The 16,346-nt window shown below is 40.8% G+C and overlaps 3 protein-coding genes across 4 annotated transcripts; 1 reads left to right on the top strand and 2 right to left on the bottom strand.

The window, feature by feature from the left end:
* The first annotated feature begins 388 nt into the window (after positions 1–388).
* On the top strand, positions 389–4,392 carry LOC103702017 (cytochrome P450 711A1-like). The gene is made up of 5 exons (XM_008784286.3): positions 389–725; positions 1,506–1,658; positions 2,335–3,136; positions 3,712–3,807; positions 3,922–4,392. Exons 1-5 carry the CDS (start codon positions 472–474, stop codon positions 4,252–4,254), a joined length of 1,638 nt encoding a protein of 545 aa, XP_008782508.2. The 5' UTR covers positions 389–471; the 3' UTR covers positions 4,255–4,392.
* Positions 4,393–6,039: 1,647 nt separating this feature from the next.
* On the bottom strand, positions 6,040–9,102 carry LOC103702018 (protein IQ-DOMAIN 1-like). The gene is made up of 5 exons (XM_026802561.2): positions 8,872–9,102; positions 8,506–8,769; positions 8,041–8,268; positions 7,076–7,189; positions 6,040–6,948 (listed from the first exon to the last, which is right to left on the bottom strand). The coding sequence occupies exons 1-5, from the start codon at positions 8,935–8,937 to the stop codon at positions 6,256–6,258; spliced, it is 1,365 nt and encodes a 454-aa protein (XP_026658362.2). The 5' UTR covers positions 8,938–9,102; the 3' UTR covers positions 6,040–6,255.
* A 1,864-nt stretch (positions 9,103–10,966) lies between these two features.
* Positions 10,967–15,940, bottom strand: LOC103702019 (IQ domain-containing protein IQM1-like). Of its 2 annotated transcripts, XM_039129284.1 has the most exons (10): positions 15,491–15,940; positions 13,893–14,427; positions 13,679–13,793; positions 13,497–13,562; positions 13,091–13,179; positions 12,879–12,966; positions 12,600–12,737; positions 12,265–12,357; positions 11,989–12,090; positions 10,967–11,774 (listed from the first exon to the last, which is right to left on the bottom strand). In XM_039129284.1, exons 2-10 carry the CDS (start codon positions 14,246–14,248, stop codon positions 11,298–11,300), a joined length of 1,524 nt encoding a protein of 507 aa, XP_038985212.1. In that variant the 5' UTR covers positions 14,249–14,427; positions 15,491–15,940; the 3' UTR covers positions 10,967–11,297. The 2 variants fall into 2 exon arrangements, with proteins under 2 accessions (XP_038985212.1, XP_017697031.1); XM_017841542.3 differs by having other exon boundaries at positions 13,893–15,940.
* Between the last annotated feature and the right edge of the window lie 406 nt (positions 15,941–16,346).

Genomic DNA, 16,346 nt, shown 5'->3' with positions numbered 1-16,346 from the left:
TGCCGGCAAAGCGGGCGGAGAGGTGGTGAGCAATGTCGAGGAGGGGGATAAGCGTTTTTTGATTGAAAAAAAAAAGAGAAAAAATCCAAGAGTTTTTCTGTAAAAAGGATATTTCCAACTTCTGGTAGCCAAACGGCTCATTTCGCAAAAAGTATTTTGACAGGGATAAATATGCAAATTCGAGTTTATATATTTATGTGTATATATGTGAAGCGGCAAAAAAACACACAAGAATCTTATGTCCAGGCCACAAAGGGATTTGAATTAGTGTTTTGCGTCGTAGAATCCATTCATGCTTGGCCCACAGACAACCAAATTAATATTCCACTTCTCCTTGCCACCCTAGCTAACCAAGCCCTCCTACCCTATAAATATGTGAAATCCAACTCTCACATTGTCACGCAATCCATACACTCCTCTCTCTCTCTCTCTCTGTCTCTGTGTGTGTGTGTGTGTGGGAGGGGGGGCTCGATGGACTTTGTGGGGGACAACTTCAAAGGCTTGGCGGAGGTGGGAAGCTTTCTTTTCAGGGTATGTGCACCTAGCCTCCATACTGGAGTTGCTTTGCTTATTGGGTTCCTAGTTTACTTCTATGCACCGTATTGGAGGGTGAGGAAGGTGCCCGGGCCTCCGGCCACATTCCTCGTCGGCCACCTTCCTTTTCTCGCCAAGTACGGGCCAGATGTTCTGAGAGTCTTCGCAAAGAACTATGGACCAGTCTTCAGGTAACACTGCATGCGATCCTTTGTTATATGATTACTCCAAAACATATGTATTTGCGTAGTTTCTTGCAATTTCTTATTACAAAGTGCAACAGCATAAAATTAAATGAGCAGAAAGTGGTCGCCTCCTTTGCTGCTCCCTACTCCGCTGAAATTCTCTAAACCGCCATGTATCTGTTTCCGCACCTCTAGGGTGCATTCTTTCTCTAAACTCTTATGACAGTGCCCATACAAGATTGATGTGAGCTGCTAATGTAAAAAAAAAAAAAAAAAAAGGCCTTCAAATATTTCCCTAGAACTAATGAGCCTAGAGTACGCTTCGGTTTTGTGCAGCGCCACAATACCAGAACTATTAATATTGTAGGAATGCCACCTTTCATGTTCGAATCGGAAGCTTTTCTCAATCCATGGGCATATCTAGGAGAGGAACATTCCCGAGTCTCCTCGACGACTCAAACATGGGATTCCACCATGAGCTAAAACTATAAGCAATTTGTTTCCAACTGCCAAGTCCAACGTTCAAAGATGACTTTCTTCTCCAGTTTTTTTTAATAAAAGTTTGACTGCACTGAAAGCTGGTCATAGGAAAAGGAAATCGATGAAATATAGCGCAGGTATAAACGTGGTGCCATTGGAACCCCTCTTCATCAGGAGCTAGCAAGCTGCAACCTGTCGTTAACATTAACATAATAAAAAGAGTTGGTAGATAGAATAGTTTCTTCAGGAACTTGGCATATGAAGTCGCCATGTTTAACTACTCATCACGGTGTTTCTGATGCACAGATTTCACCTGGGGAGACAACCACTCGTAATAGTAGCAGATCCAGAACTCTGCAGGGAGGTGGGACTAAAGAAATTCAAAGATATAAAGAACCGGAGCAGCCCTACTCCCGCCTCTGGATCGCCTCTCCACCAGGAAGGTCTTTTTCTTACGAGGTACGTACATATCTTTACGTGCATCTAATGGTCTTCAAAATTTTACAAATATAATTGGCCATAAAACCTCCATTTGCACTCAAAGAAAAGAGATGCTAAAAGTGCACCCAGAAAAACATCTAATGCAAAACAGGACAAAGCACATTCGATGAAGGGCTGCTACATGGTAGCACGTCAAATCACAATGACGGCCTATAACAACGCACCAAGGCCAAAATAGCATCATCTCTATTCTCCTTCCCATTTTTCTCTCCTGAGATGGTGCCCGACAGTTGGCTCAACTTACATGGGACACATGACCACACCAGTTCTTCATTGCCACATAGATCACTAAAGATTGAAGCCATGCATGATGATCATGGTTGAATTAGACCCATATAGTACATGGATAATCATGTAATTAGAAGACTAGTTAGTTTTCTCCAAATCATACCTAGATCAAAAAGTGCCACAATCCAGAACCCCATCACCTAAAAATATTAATCAAATAATATTTTTTGAATTTTTTAGTTTTGTATGGTTACTCAAGATCTTTTCAGCACATAACCGACATGAGCAGATTCTTACAGAAAAAATTCTGAATCCTTGTATAGATTGAATTGAATTTTTTCTGCCGATGTGTTTTATTAGGTGATACATCAACTGCTGTTTTATTAAGTGATGCATCAATTTCCAGGGATGCAAGGTGGTCAGCCATGCGAAACACCATCATTTCCCTCTACCAACCCTCCCACCTCGCAAGCCTCATTCCCACCATGCAATCTTACGCAGTCTCCCTTTCTCTCAACGTCTCCAATGTCCAAGAAGAAGAAGAAGATATTGACTTCTCCGAGCTCGCCTTAAGAATGGCGATCGATGTCATTGGAAAAACAGCTTTCGGTGTGGAATTCGACCTCTCCAAACACGCTGCCTCTTCCCAAAAGACACTCCAAAATCGCTACAGCGATGTCTGTAATAATGACGATGATGACGAAGTCTCTGGCTTCCTCAAGCAGCACATGTACTCGATCGGATCCCTTAAGATGGACCTCTCCAGCTCTCTCTCCACGAGCTTGGGCTTGATAGCCCCGGTCCTACAAAAGCCATGCAGAGAACTCCTCAAACGGATCCCTGGTACTGCTGACTACAAGATTTACCACAATAACCAGAAACTATGCGAGAGAATCGATGCGATCATTGCAAAAAGATCGAAGGAAAGGACACATGATCCGAAGGATTTCCTAGCTGCAGTACTGAATGCCAGGGACTCAGGTGTGGGCGAGAAGCTCTTCAGCCATAACTATATCCGGGCGCTCACGTATGAGCACCTTCTTGCCGGGACCAAGACCACAGCTTTCACGGTGGCATCTACCGTTTATTTAGTCTCCAAACATCCTGAGGTTGAGAAGAAGCTGCTCGAGGAGATCGATAGCTTTGGCCCTCATGAGGTAATTCCGACTGCCGAAGACCTGCAAGACAAGTTCCCCTATCTTGATCAGGTAAATGCAACTCTTATAAATTAATTGCGTGCCAGAGCAGTTTAGGTTCATAGCTCAACCGGATTATACCTTCATGACAAGTGTGTCGCCATACTTGTTCATCATATATATCCTTGCACGGCACGTACTAATACATCATTGTTATATGGATAAGGCTTTCTCGAGGGGACCTTCAATGTGTGTGTGTGTGTGTGTGTGTGATTGTAAAAGAACTAAGTAGGCCATCCACGAGAATCCCCCTCTGAACTTTCCCCTGAATCACAGTTAATTAACATGTATCAGATACCAGCTAGATTTGTACATCTCAAATACGAAATTTACGGTGCTTGGGTCCACTGGAAGCTAATAATTTTATGTTTGATAATGATGCTAGCAGGTGCATCTTTATATAGCCTTGAATAATTTCAGTGCTGTCTAAGAAATATGATCCACGACTACTTTCAAAACAAGTAATCGTGGTTGGATTCCAGCAGGGAAGTAACTTCCTATAGCTGAGTCCGAAAAAAAATGACGTTATAAAGCTCAATACTCTTCCAATACTGCACAGCTTAACGACAATGAATCTATTCATGCAGATAGTGAAAGAGGCAATGAGATTCTATACAGTCTCCCCATTGGTTGCAAGAGAAACATCTCAGCAAGTTGAAATTGGAGGCTATGTCCTCCCCAAGGTACGCAGACCATGCTCACACTACTGTCATCAATTAGAAACTATTCTTGTGAACTAGGCTGGAGCCATTCTACAAGCTCTAGAAGAGTTCAACAATTTTGAGTTGTTGATGCAGGGTACGTGGGTTTGGCTTGCACTCGGGGTTTTGGCCAAAGATCCCAAGCAGTTCCCGGAGCCTGACGTGTTCCGGCCGGAGAGGTTCGACCCAGCTTGCGACGAAGAGAAACGAAGGCACCCATATGCACACATTCCATTTGGAATTGGCCCACGCGCATGCATCGGGCAGAGATTCGCCATGCAAGAAATCAAGCTAGCTCTCATCCATATCTATCGACGTTATATTTTTAGGCACTCTCCAAAGATGGAATTCCCTCTGGAGCTTGAGTATGGCTTGGTTCTTGGATTCAGACGAGGAGTTAAGCTACGGGCAATTAAGAGACAGCGCTAAATCGATGTAATATAAGCATGTTGTGTTTTTGGTAGATAATATAAGCATACTGTTTAGTGTGTTATAAAGAACAATTGTATGGTGAAATTAATGTTATCCAAGTATTGAAGTGATCAAGTTTGAATGCGAATTAGATCTCTTCTGTTGAGTGCAATGCATGGAATAAGTCCCCCTTTTTTTTTGTGCCGGAGGCATAGTCACCCAATTTATATTGATTTTTATAGATTAGATAACCTCTACAAGTAGATGTGATCATTGATCAAACATACAATGGACTTATGAGGATTTGAACAAGTAGCAAAGTTGTTCTGATAATATGACATTGTTGATCAGTCATCTGATTAAATCATATCCTTTTTTTTATTGTTTTCTTATTGATCTATTTCAATCCTTCTATCAGTTAAATCATTTACCGGTCTAAATTCATCTACCCTTTCAATCTAGGGTTCCACTCTCCCATGTACTGATGTACATAAGGAGATAACCCCACATCTGAAACGCATGTATTCTTTCAGACTGATAATTTTAATGAGACTATGATTCACTTTTTCTTGAAGGTAGCATGTTTTTTTTTCCTTTTTTGGTCAAATTAAGCGCCAGAGAGATGCCAATACTTTCTTCCTTGAAAAAAAAAGTAGATAAAGAGATCTAAATGATTCCTATATATACTTCTTATGCTATTGAAGAACTTAAAATCAGCTGCACTAATACTACAATCAGAAGATTTGAAATGAACTATGGATCTGCATTATTAATTAAAGGGGGAGACTCTGAAAAAAATCAACTCGCTTCTTAAAACAGGGTACATTTCCATGGCCAAATAAAGCTGGCTTTCGTTTAATTTGTATACCTCTTTTACATGAAAGAAAACCTGACTACAGTATCGAGCACATTAAAATTAGTTGCTTGTTGGCATTTTCATTGGAATCTGGATCCAGAAGGTAGCAAGAACCAACATACTTGTAAGCTAGATAAGATCAATTCATCTACAATAATAAGAAAATCGACGACGAAAGGAACTGAATTTCTCAGGTAAAAAGGCTGACATTCGCCTCAATGTTTCTAGCATGCAAGCCTATCATAATGCAAGATTCTTCAATTTTCTACAAACATTGCATGAAAAGAATCTTCAGCATGTAAAACAAATAAAGAATAAGTGAATCGAACATTAGTAACAAGGTACTTAACAACAAACAAGCAGAGGATGTCTATGGTAACAGAAATTTTTCTTTTTTTGCTCACAAAAATGAATCAAATGCAACACTGATCAAAATTATAAGTGATGTACATGACTCAGACATTAAAAAAAAAAACAATTAATCTTTCTAAGTTTTTTGATGTCAGTGTCGTTTAATTATCATACATAAATCTAATCTTTTTAAAATGACAAACCAGACAAGTTGAGTGAGCCCTTCCATCAAATTTGCATTGAAAGAACTGATTGGTCTATGAGCAACAAAGCAGTATTTCTCTTTATTTGCGCCACGTCGGAGTTGTATGCAAGTCAAGGTGAAACACTCACATTTTTGCAACTGTTATCATATGTAACCATGTCATGGACTATTCCTATATGAGTTATTTGGGATCCTAAAGCTCAGCAGGGAAAGACAATGATTAGGAATATAAAAGCATCCAAAGAGCAATTTGAATTCTTTTAACTTCCTATACTTTCTGTGGACTTGTATTTCTACTACTGCTAGATTAGAAATAGTAAAACTGCATATATCAATTCAACAAGCTTTTTTGAAATGAGGAAAGTAAGAAAAAAAAAAACTTCGGCATTTGACAAGCAGATTCTTCCATTTGAAAAACTTCTATGTTAGAAAGAACGAATCAGTGGAAAGCAATGCAGTTCTCTTGAATAGGAACATGCACCTCCTCACACGTGACAACAAGATGTTGAATAACAAAAGCACATACAAAGAACTCATGCACACTGAACACTAGAACAAGTTAATATGCCATAGTACACACTAGAACTCAAGCTGGTTGCTCATCAAATCAGTAGTTCTCCTCCATGCATCTGATCGCCTTTTCATTCCCTTGTGACGTCGCATTCAGCAATTTGGAGGAAAAAACTGAAGTATGTGAAGCTATACTGCTCTTTGAGTCAATATTAGATAAAGTCTTCCTACTATGATAGGGAACGTCCCCTGATGACAGTCTCTGAGTTGTTGGTCTATGAATGTTGCAAGCTCTCTGTTTTGCCTTTGTAGATTCGGTTAGGTTCATGTAACTTGGCTTACTTCTATTCCTATCCTCAGTCCTTTCTGATGTTAGGATGGTCGTGCCAGATATTGGCGTCGATGCACGGATAGAGGATGATGATGGAGAACTCTCGTCATAATGTAATTCAGCACTTGGAGATGAAGTAGAACGAGCCCTGCTGCGATGGTCATAAAGCACAGGTGGAGGTTTTGCTGAAACCCGGGTAGTGACATGGTTCCTTTTAATTTGCACCAAACCAGGTTCAGAATACTTGGAACCAGTACAATAAGGATCTTCACAGGTTTTAGAGGACTGGACCTCAGAATGGTCGGTCCGGGCTTGTTGCTCCATTAATCTACTTTCCCAAGGTTTTGCAGCCATCCATCTTTCTAACCAACTCCAACTTCCATTCTTCTTATCGGAATCATGATGTTTAAGATTCAGCACAGTTTGTGTTGACCCTCCATTCAATGTTGGTCTAGCTTGCTGAATGGGAACAAAAGATGAATTTCAGTCACTCAATGAAAGACCAAATGCTAGTGATTAGTAGAGCAACAAGAGGGAAATTAATGTTGAAGCACTATGAGCTAAACTTTTAGCCAGCTATAAGCACCTGTTGAGAAAGAGCATAAGAAAGGGCTCTCTCTCTCTTAATAGCTCCTTCCTGCCTCATCTGTAACTTTGCTCTTACTTCTTCCAGTGTGCACCGACTGTCACACCATCCTTCCTGAAAAAGCAAAGGTTCCCCAAGAACAGTTGCCCAACATCATCTAAATTCATCAACCATGTTTTGCAATCTAACTTGAAGGCAAATTTTAAGGAAACAAAAACAATAATAGGTAATTCAGACATGAGAATACCCAAAGGGTTTATCACTTTAAATAGGTAATTCACCTCGTTATAAAATAAATAAATAAATAAATAAAAAGAGTTCGGCGATGTGATTCCACATCCTTGTTTGAGTCCCTCAATTCAATGTCCAAACAATGCAATTACCATTACAAAGCCCAAACATCACATTGGTTTGAATGCTGTTGATGATAGGAGAATGGCATACATTAGCTTGTCCATGTGTGCCAAGAGCATTTAAAAGTACTACACATGCTAATACAATCTATTCGATCCAACCGGGGATCAAAAATTTCTCTGCTTACTGAAAAAGAAAAACATACAGTCTAGTATTTACCCACTCGCTATTTTCCTTATATCACTAGAAATCAGACGCAATCGCTGGTACAACATATACCATCACTTTGCAGGTCAGTTCAATTTTCCGTAAAAATAGTAAAATTCTCCACTCTTATATGCGAGTTTCTGATTCCAGATCTATATTATTCAAATTTTTTTAATTTTACCTTCAACCACTCACCAAATTACACCCAAAGTGTATCAGCTGCATCTCTCCCCCACATCGATTTAACAGGAAATCTAAACAATGCGATGATGAAGCAACGTTTAAGTGCAAAAAGATGGAAAAGTTTTGAGCACCGGAAGCAATTTCACTAAAAGAACAAGAAGGAAAGCGAACTAGACTTGCAGGTAGACTATGAAAAATCTGTGATCAAGTTTAAATGATACCTCTGCTTCTTTTAAGGGATCCATTTTGTTTCTATGGGATTCTAGCGTCTTTTGCACAGCTCGTCCTTCAGTGGACATACGAACACGCCGTGCGCGGACACGCGCCTGGACTCGAACAAGGGCTTGCATGCACCGTAGCGTCACCGCAGCCTGCTTCCTCACCTGGCGGCCACGGACTATCGCCTGAAGCCTCACCAATCCTTTCAAAGCCCTCAGTGCTCTCCTGGCCTACAGTTATAATCAACGAAAAGGAGCTCATCTCACAGACCACTGGAAAGAGGTCATCTACACTTATAACGGAAAAACCCAGCCCCAGAACCAAGAACAGAGCAAGGAGAACAGAGAATCTTCATATCATCGCATTTAGTATGTACCCAGGTACACATACTGGAAGAAAGAACACCGAAGGCTAGAATGACACCAACACCAACAGCAAAAAAAAAAAGGCCTTTGTTTTTTGGTTACCAGGAAGCCCCGGAAGGCGGTCTGTATCCGAATGGCGGCCCACTTCTTCCTCACTAGCACGAAATCCTTCGGAGGAGCCCGGACCACCGCGGCCACGGCGGCGCTGAAAGCATCGGTCACCGACGAGACATCGGACGCCTCCGACGTTGCCGACCTGTGGCTGCTGCCCCTCGATCCCCTCCACAGTGATAAATGGTCTCCCGAGGAACTCCTCCACAGCTTCTTCCACTTCTTCTTCTTACCGCCGCCGCCGCCACTCTTCTCCTGGAAGGGAAACAAAACCCCCTTCAGAGATTGTCCGGTAAATAAATCATGAAAGAAAAACAGAAAAAAAATGAAGGAAAGATACGGTGTTAAGATGATTACATGGCCTTCGTCCTCTCTGTTCTTGAGTCCTATCAATAATTTAACCCACTTCCCTGAGCCGCCCATCTCTTGGATCCTTCTCCTTCCGTAGAAAAATCTTGGCTTGTAGCCTTCGGAATGCCTACTAGCAGCAGAGAGAGAGTAAGCCAAGGTCTGGCCTCGGAGTTTGTAGCCGTTTGGAATTTGAAATTTGAGCCCGAGAGGGGGGAGGAGAGGACGGAAATTATGACATGGACCAGATTCAGTAGCCCAGTCCAAATCCCGAGGTATATATACGGTGGATAACGGGATGAATTGTCATCTCTAGTTTAAACACAAGACTGCTAACGTGGCGAGTCATTATTGGTCTGGTCCACTGGACCTTGTCCATTTCATAATTTTTGGTCGGGATGGCAACGCGACAAGAAATCCGCAAGTGCAAGCGCGAAAGAAGCATTCACCTTTCTTCGCCCGAATCAACCGTTGGTCGTACAATAATCACATCGAGATCTGCGCAGATGATGAAGGAAATCATTTATAGTGTTTGAAAATCTGTGCGGAACATGATCCAACGGTTCGCGTGGCGAAAGAGATAAATCATTCTTTCGCGCCAAACATACAAGTATACAACCGGCACACAAAAACCCGGTTTGATTCCCAGTTTCCGGTTTTCTACCTGCCTGTTTTAATTGTTACCGTGCCTGGCACGGCTTTCACTGTCAGAGATGGTAAAAAGGGTCAAAAGACTGCAGTCTTTGATTTTAGCTTTTTTTAATTAACCACAGGTCAGGGGTAACGAGCGGCAGCCTAGCGATCATCGTGCAATCACGGCCCTGTTGATGGCTGCGACCATGCCTAACCCACATACTTCTAGCATGATAAACATGTTATGGTGTAATGTTTTGTGGACGCATCATAATTTTTGACTTTTTTTTTTTGGTAAAAAAATTGAAGGGGGAGGGGGAGGGGCAGAATCCCACCCACGTTACCGTATAGCAGTCCCCACTGGTCCTCCCTTCTACCAGAAAATATTTGATACGGGTCGCAAGTTTCCGCATGCCCTCTCCAACCTGTAAAAAATTTTACTGGACCATCCACGTGTGAGTACGTCACCCAGCGCCACCTCAATACTGATGGAAGGAAAGCATATCCACACAGAGCCATCCGAGTGTGAGGCATGCGGTCTCCTGATTTAATCAACGTCCGTATATTTCGAACTCGGACAATTCGGATAGAGTCCAAGCTTCCTTACCACTAGGTGGTATTTTTGACTTTTTCTTTTGGTAGAGACTTTTTTGCTTTCCAAGGGTAGGAATGATCAAGGTTTCTGGGCACTTTTTTGGTTTTTCCAAAGGTAGGAATGATCGAGGTTTCTGTTATCTTGATCTCGGAATCAAACGAAGACTTGAGCAGCTGAACTGAATTCCAAGTAGGAAGGGTCATCCGGTCAAACAACCAGCTGGATGCAGCATTTGAATATTTCTCTTACATTTTCCAAATAGCATGGAGCAAAACAATATGAAATCCAAATAATAGCCTGTTTGAATAGGCATTGGATGGATGGATGAATCATTAGGTCAGAAGCAGAATTTGCCGTCTCGATATTGACTAGTACAACAAACTTTAATTTGATTTTTTTCGCACAAGATTATCTTTGCGACTCGTTTTGGATATGAACTGCCATTTTTTGTCAGCGGTCCTTCTTCAGTGTCTGCAGTTTTTTTTTCCCCAGGAAAAGGAGGCTAGGCCACCCATTTTATTAAAGATAAGAACAAAGGCACGTAGATGCTTTTGAAAGCATACGTATGTGATTTATCAAATTAGGTGTTAGAGTAAGCTTAAACAATTCGTATATTCCTATAAACAGGGAGATGGAAACAGTAATGTTGTATAGAACCTCCAAAATAATGAATTATTTATACCACTTTAACTTTCTGTTCCAAACTATTTGTTTCAACACACCCCAGTATATTCTATGGATGCTTCTCAAGTTTAGGTTCAATTTTTTCAGTTTACAAGGAAGCAATAGGAATTTTAATTCTGGGGGAAAAAAAGGGATGAGTAAACTGCCTCCTGTGCAATATTAGCAGAAAAACGAAAAACAAAAATTGGAAGATAAGAAGACTGAACTATATTTTCTCTCCAAAGAATTTCTCCGTGTTACATGTATGTCCTCATCTAGAAAAAAGAATGAGCTACTTACAGAAGTTACATTATTTCATGGAAGGCTTCAGATCAAGAAAGAAAAGAAAAAAAGAAACATGAATCAGATCAAATAAAAATATATACAAACAATGTCAAAAAGAATTGGTGAAAATGCGACTATTGGCAGGCTGGATGCAGCAAACTTGCTCCTTATTTTCCTCACCGGTTTGTCATGCGCACCGATGTTCTGTTAGAAGCTCTGTCAGCTACAATGTCTCAGTGGATTGGCATGAGGAATGCCTTCATCTCCTTCTGGACTCAGGAAGAGTAAGAGAGATGGTGGGGGAAGAAAGGCCCACGTTTGCAAGCCTGGGGGAAAGCCTCATCCCGGGGCTGGGGCGTGGAGAAGGGATGGGACTCTTGTTTCCCACTGGCGAAGGGGTGATCCTTGGCGAAAGATTAACTTGCTCAAGTGCCTTGAACTGGAGATCTGAGGGGTATTCTCGGACACACCCAATGCGAGGCCCGGCGCCGGTTGTCCATTTGCATGACAAGCTCTTGCTCAATTCAATCATCGTTGGTTTCTGCCGGCTGTTGCCCTTGAACTCTGCCTTTGGAGGCTCAGTAGGAGGCTCTTCCTCCTCAGCGTCGCTCAAGTCTCCTTCCTCAGATGTCGTAGGAAGCTCCGCCACCTCGGGCATCTTTGCCACCTCCGTTGATGGCACATCGTTGGGCTTCTCGGATGACAGATATCCATCATCTTCATCAATTGAGTATCTCTGAAGAACATTAAATGTACATCAGTACACTTTGTATCTCAGCGAGGAAGAGGAAATTGCCCTCTATTAGTTATGACATCTGTACATCTAGAGAAGTTCTTTTATGCTTATTGGTGAGTCCTACCAGCTATTTTTGTGGTTAGACTAATGCATGCTGCTGCCAGATTCTAGTATCGTATATGAGTCAGCAGTAGAAGAAGACTGACAATTATACCTTGACATCAGTGAGGTCTACATTGTTTTCTTGAAGAAAGTTGATGAACTCCTTAAAGTTCTCTTCAGTTGGGAGGTAATGACCACTGTATGGCCATATAGCCTGAAAAATATACATGTAATTCGTTAAAAACAGAAAGAAAAAAAGAGGCAAAAGCGTCTTTCGCCATGAGAAGTATGCTAAATATTTGTAATGGCATCGTACTTATCAAGGAAAGTAAAACATTTTGTTGAATTAGCAATAGTTTCGTCTTAGAGAATATTAGATATATTGTACCTTCAAGATCCCCTCTGTCACAACCAATCTCCCAGCAGCTGTTGTAGCTCCTCCAGCCAGAAAACTTGAGTGTTGAAATGAGCCTTTCTTCTTCTGCTCATGAGAAAAAACAAAAAATAAGAGATGTGATAAATTGAAACATGATGCAATATAACAAAAGGCTTTTAACCTGCGCTCCTGTTATGATCAAATACATAATTAACAGGATACAAGAAATGAGGCACTTGTCCAAGCCAGACATGCAAGCACGCACATACGTGCAACTTGCATACAATCAGCATGAAGCATGGTTGCTTTATAAGATAGAACTTTAGAACTTGGGTTAGGATATTCACCTGTCCCACATATAAGGCCCTTGACGTGCTGAGAACAAATATCCACTTAGAACCTCCAACAGTGTTCACAAGCACTCCGCTTTGCTTATAGACGAACTTGCCGTCCTCGACAATGGTTTCATACGCCTCCCTCTCCTTCTGCAAGAGAAATAAGAAGATATGAATGAGTCAACATTTCGATAGCATATAATATATTGAACTAAAATGCACAGAGCTTAATTTCTGAATAGTTGAGGTCCTAATTTAAATTTTCAACTGGTTAAGAATTAAGGATTATACCGGTCCAAGGTATTTGATGCATTGCTGTTGAAGTTTATTTCTTGGGCACTTCTCAAGATTCACTTCCTTGCCTTCACCAACATCCAACCTTCATTTTCACCCACAAAGAACATTGTTGCATATGTAAGATTCCCTGATTTCGAAACAACTACTACTACTACAACTACAACAATAACAACAAGAGAAAGCAGGTGCAAATGAGATACACTTACCAGTAGAAGAATGGCTGTGTACTCTCACTCTTAAACCAGACAACATAGTAGAAATGTAGATTATGCCCATATCTATGGCGTGGATCAATCTGTACACCATGATAGAGAAAAAATAATGAGGACAGATGATTAACCATCAGGTATATCTCACAATGTAGTCCTACAATTTACAGCATCTTATCTATACTATCTATTTGATCTAGTGAGAGAAGATCCTCCATGTTCCACTATTTTCCTTTTCTCGCATTTGGTTTATGTCTTAATGCATCTATAAAGATAAATCCTCTATCCTATGCATACATAGAAGTAATAGTTGGGAGGTTCTGCATGCTATGATGGTGGTTGGGGACTTGATATTTTGACAGAAATAACATGCAAATTCATTACAATAGAGAAGATGACATACTGCTTCAAGCCAGTGTTGCAATGCCAGCTTCCGAGCCTTACTGTTTTTGGACAAACCCTTGCCAACCTGCACAAAAGAAGAAAATCAACAGTTGAGCAATTACGAAACTACAAACTTTAAACATCTGTCAAGCTCATTGTAACTCATTCAGAGTTATCAAAATTTTAACCTGTTAATATTACCTTGGCTGCTCTTGTTCGTGCCCTTGCCCAGCGTGAAACAGCTGTCTCCGGTTTTTCTACATTGAAAAAAGAAATTGAGCTGTGCTTGAGGGATGCAAAATCCAATGCCTTCCACCTGCAGTTGAAATAAGACCAAAGAATTGTTGATAATTTGGTATTTGATGATAAATCTGTATCATACTTGTAATCAGGAAACAGAAATCCAGAGACTAACCATAATTCCTCAACAACAACCGCACAATCTGCCAGATTTCTTCGAGTTCGGTAACTCTTATACACTTTTTGAAGCTTAACAGCTGCGGCATCAAGCTCACACTTAGGCCTCGGCGAGGACATGGGTGGGTTCAGTCCAGCAACTTTACCAACCCCTGTGCTCTTCATAGAACTAGGTTCCATCTTACAATTTTCAGAGCCCTGAACCTCGGAAGTAGCAGTGATTTCCAGCTTAATTTTCTTATATTCCCAATTTTTAAAGCTTAACGACCCTTTTAAGACTGGTTTACTGGAACCATTACAGGTCGTCTTGGTTCCTGAATAACTTCTCTTGAAACCGACTGATCTCAAAGTCATCTTGATATCCTTCTCAACAATGATAAAAGATCTCACCAAAATATCTTCTGATTCTCTTGTCAAACCCACAAACTTGCTCCTCACGACCTCAACTCATGCCCAAGAAAGCAACGAGAGAGATATACCAATAGAAGTGACCCCTGCTCTTAGATTCTTGAATTGAAATCAAAAGATATATCCTGCCAAATATAGCCATCATGTCAAATCACCAAGTTTTAATAACTCCAACATAAATTTAAATTAATGCCTCGAGTGTATATGAGTTTTCAAAAGAACAGCTTAATCCTCTCCCCAGAGAGTAACAAAATTCTGTAAAGAAGTTTGAAGTTTTCAGGCAACAGACCAAAAAATAAGATAAGAAACAGTCAAGCAGAATTAAGTAGATGATTATCATGACAGTAATCCCCATTAATTTATAAACTCCCAATTCATATCATGCAAGTTCAGCAACAATTAAACATCATCGAGAAGCATTCCATATTAGCTGACGATAGTACCTATTAGAGACACAGCTCTATAAACCTGGCATCAACCACCGAGATGGTGATCCTATGTTATGGCTGGATTGCTGTTTTTATAAGGCATTCATGGACATACAGCATGGAATTGAACCTAATCAGCATCGGTATTTTTTACATCTCAAACAATACTGATCTCAACCTTTTTCTATAGAAGACATTAGGTGGCAGATAACGGTCGTAATAGGCATTGATAAACACATACAGCATTTCTTTCTCGAAGAGTAATTAGAACATCTGAAACATTTAGTTCATAAGCAGATATGGATTTGGTTTGATGGAATCTATGATTAATTCTAAAACAAAGACCACTTCTCATCCAACCCATAAAATCATGAATCTTTTCACCGCAATCCATTCTAAAGCAATCGAGATAACCAAATTTTTACCCAAACTATGGACATTTTCAAAGATCGTAAGTTTGAATTTTCCATATCAAGGACTCGGAGATCAATGGTGCCAGATATAATCGTTTCAAAACCAAACACCACAGAGGAAAACAAAAATGGGAACATATCTAACATCCACAACCAAAATCATTAACCTACAAACAGCAAGAGAAGAGGCAACCACCAAACATAACCGAAACAAGAACTCCAGAACGAGTGATATCAACGAAAGAACCCAAGGAAACAAAACAGAAAGCCACAAAAAGCCAATCTTTTGGATGAAAAAGGGACAAAAATCGGATCTTTTGGAGGAAAAAGAGTTCCTTTCTTCGTACCTGGCACTCCCAAAAGAGAAACCTAGCAATCGGGGAGGAAGAGAGAGCGTTATCAAAGAAGCGCACCAAAGATGAAGGAAACAGGATGCTCCGCCAGGCGGCAGACCCTTCCTATATATACGCCCAAATCCGAGGGGGGGCCAAGAGGAAGCAAGTCTTTTGGGCCCTTCAACTTCAAGGAAACAGGCGGTAAATTTGGTAAGCGTCAAAAGAATTTCCTACAAATCTAATGGTTCGAGTTCCTCAGGTCAGAATAAAAGAATGAGGTGGTTGTCAAGGAGGTAATTTTCTTGGTGGGAAGAACAGAGAACAAATCCACGCGAGTCTTTGAATCACTGAAGGATTCAACATTTCGATCAGAGAGAGACAGAGGGAGGGAGGCAATGGTCAAAATAAAGAGCTTGGAGTGCGCAGGGGCTTTCCACTCAGAGACGGTGCTGGATTTCTCGCCGTTTTTCAGGTTCCCACCTTCCCAAGAAATTCAGAGTTACAAATTTGCCCTTGGGCGTGCCGCCGAGGGAGTGCCCTGGGGTGCCCTTTTAGAGAAGGTCAATCGCCCATCAAATTAAATTATTATAAGTCAGATTTTCCTCCTCTCTTTGTCCATAATTATCACAAGAGCTATTAATTTTTTTCTTTGAAACATAAAAATAAGTGGTAAGGATAATTAGATATGCCAACATTTTGTGTCACACTTGATTATTTTTTTATTTTCTGATAACCCTCCTAAATAATATTGGTTGGAACATACATTCGGCTTTGCTTTACTACTACCGTGCAAAACTCCATTAGACTTTCAGCTTCAAGATATAAGGCATGATTCGAGTTTGAAAGTATAAAGTTGCATTCTCATATT

This window comes from Phoenix dactylifera, chromosome 8, assembly GCF_009389715.1.
Source record: "Phoenix dactylifera cultivar Barhee BC4 chromosome 8, palm_55x_up_171113_PBpolish2nd_filt_p, whole genome shotgun sequence".
NCBI classification, from domain to species: domain Eukaryota; kingdom Viridiplantae; phylum Streptophyta; class Magnoliopsida; order Arecales; family Arecaceae; genus Phoenix; species Phoenix dactylifera.
The sequence above is the reverse complement of the archived record's forward strand: the minus strand, read 5'-3'. Positions and strand labels throughout refer to the sequence as shown.

Excerpts from the sequence above, each read along its gene's own strand:
- LOC103702017 (XM_008784286.3), top strand. The coding sequence starts at position 472 with ATGGACTTTGTGGGGGACAACTTCAAAGGCTTGGCGGAGGTGGGAAGC. Across the intron at positions 726-1,505 it reads AACTATGGACCAGTCTTCAG|ATTTCACCTGGGGAGACAAC; the intron begins GTAACACTGCAT and ends TCTGATGCACAG. Across the intron at positions 3,808-3,921 it reads GAGGCTATGTCCTCCCCAAG|GGTACGTGGGTTTGGCTTGC; the intron begins GTACGCAGACCA and ends TTGTTGATGCAG.
- LOC103702018 (XM_026802561.2), bottom strand. The coding sequence starts at position 8,937 with ATGGGCGGCTCAGGGAAGTGGGTTAAATTATTGATAGGACTCAAGAAC. Across the intron at positions 8,770-8,871 it reads ACAGAGAGGACGAAGGCCAT|GAGAAGAGTGGCGGCGGCGG; the intron begins GTAATCATCTTA and ends TTTCCCTTCCAG. Across the intron at positions 7,190-8,040 it reads ATCCCTTAAAAGAAGCAGAG|GAAGGATGGTGTGACAGTCG; the intron begins GTATCATTTAAA and ends TTGCTTTTTCAG.
- LOC103702019 (XM_017841542.3), bottom strand. The coding sequence starts at position 14,248 with ATGACTTTGAGATCAGTCGGTTTCAAGAGAAGTTATTCAGGAACCAAG. Across the intron at positions 13,180-13,496 it reads TGCAACACTGGCTTGAAGCA|ATTGATCCACGCCATAGATA; the intron begins GTATGTCATCTT and ends CATGGTGTACAG. Across the intron at positions 12,358-12,599 it reads GGGCCTTATATGTGGGACAG|AAGAAGAAAGGCTCATTTCA; the intron begins GTGAATATCCTA and ends TCTCATGAGCAG.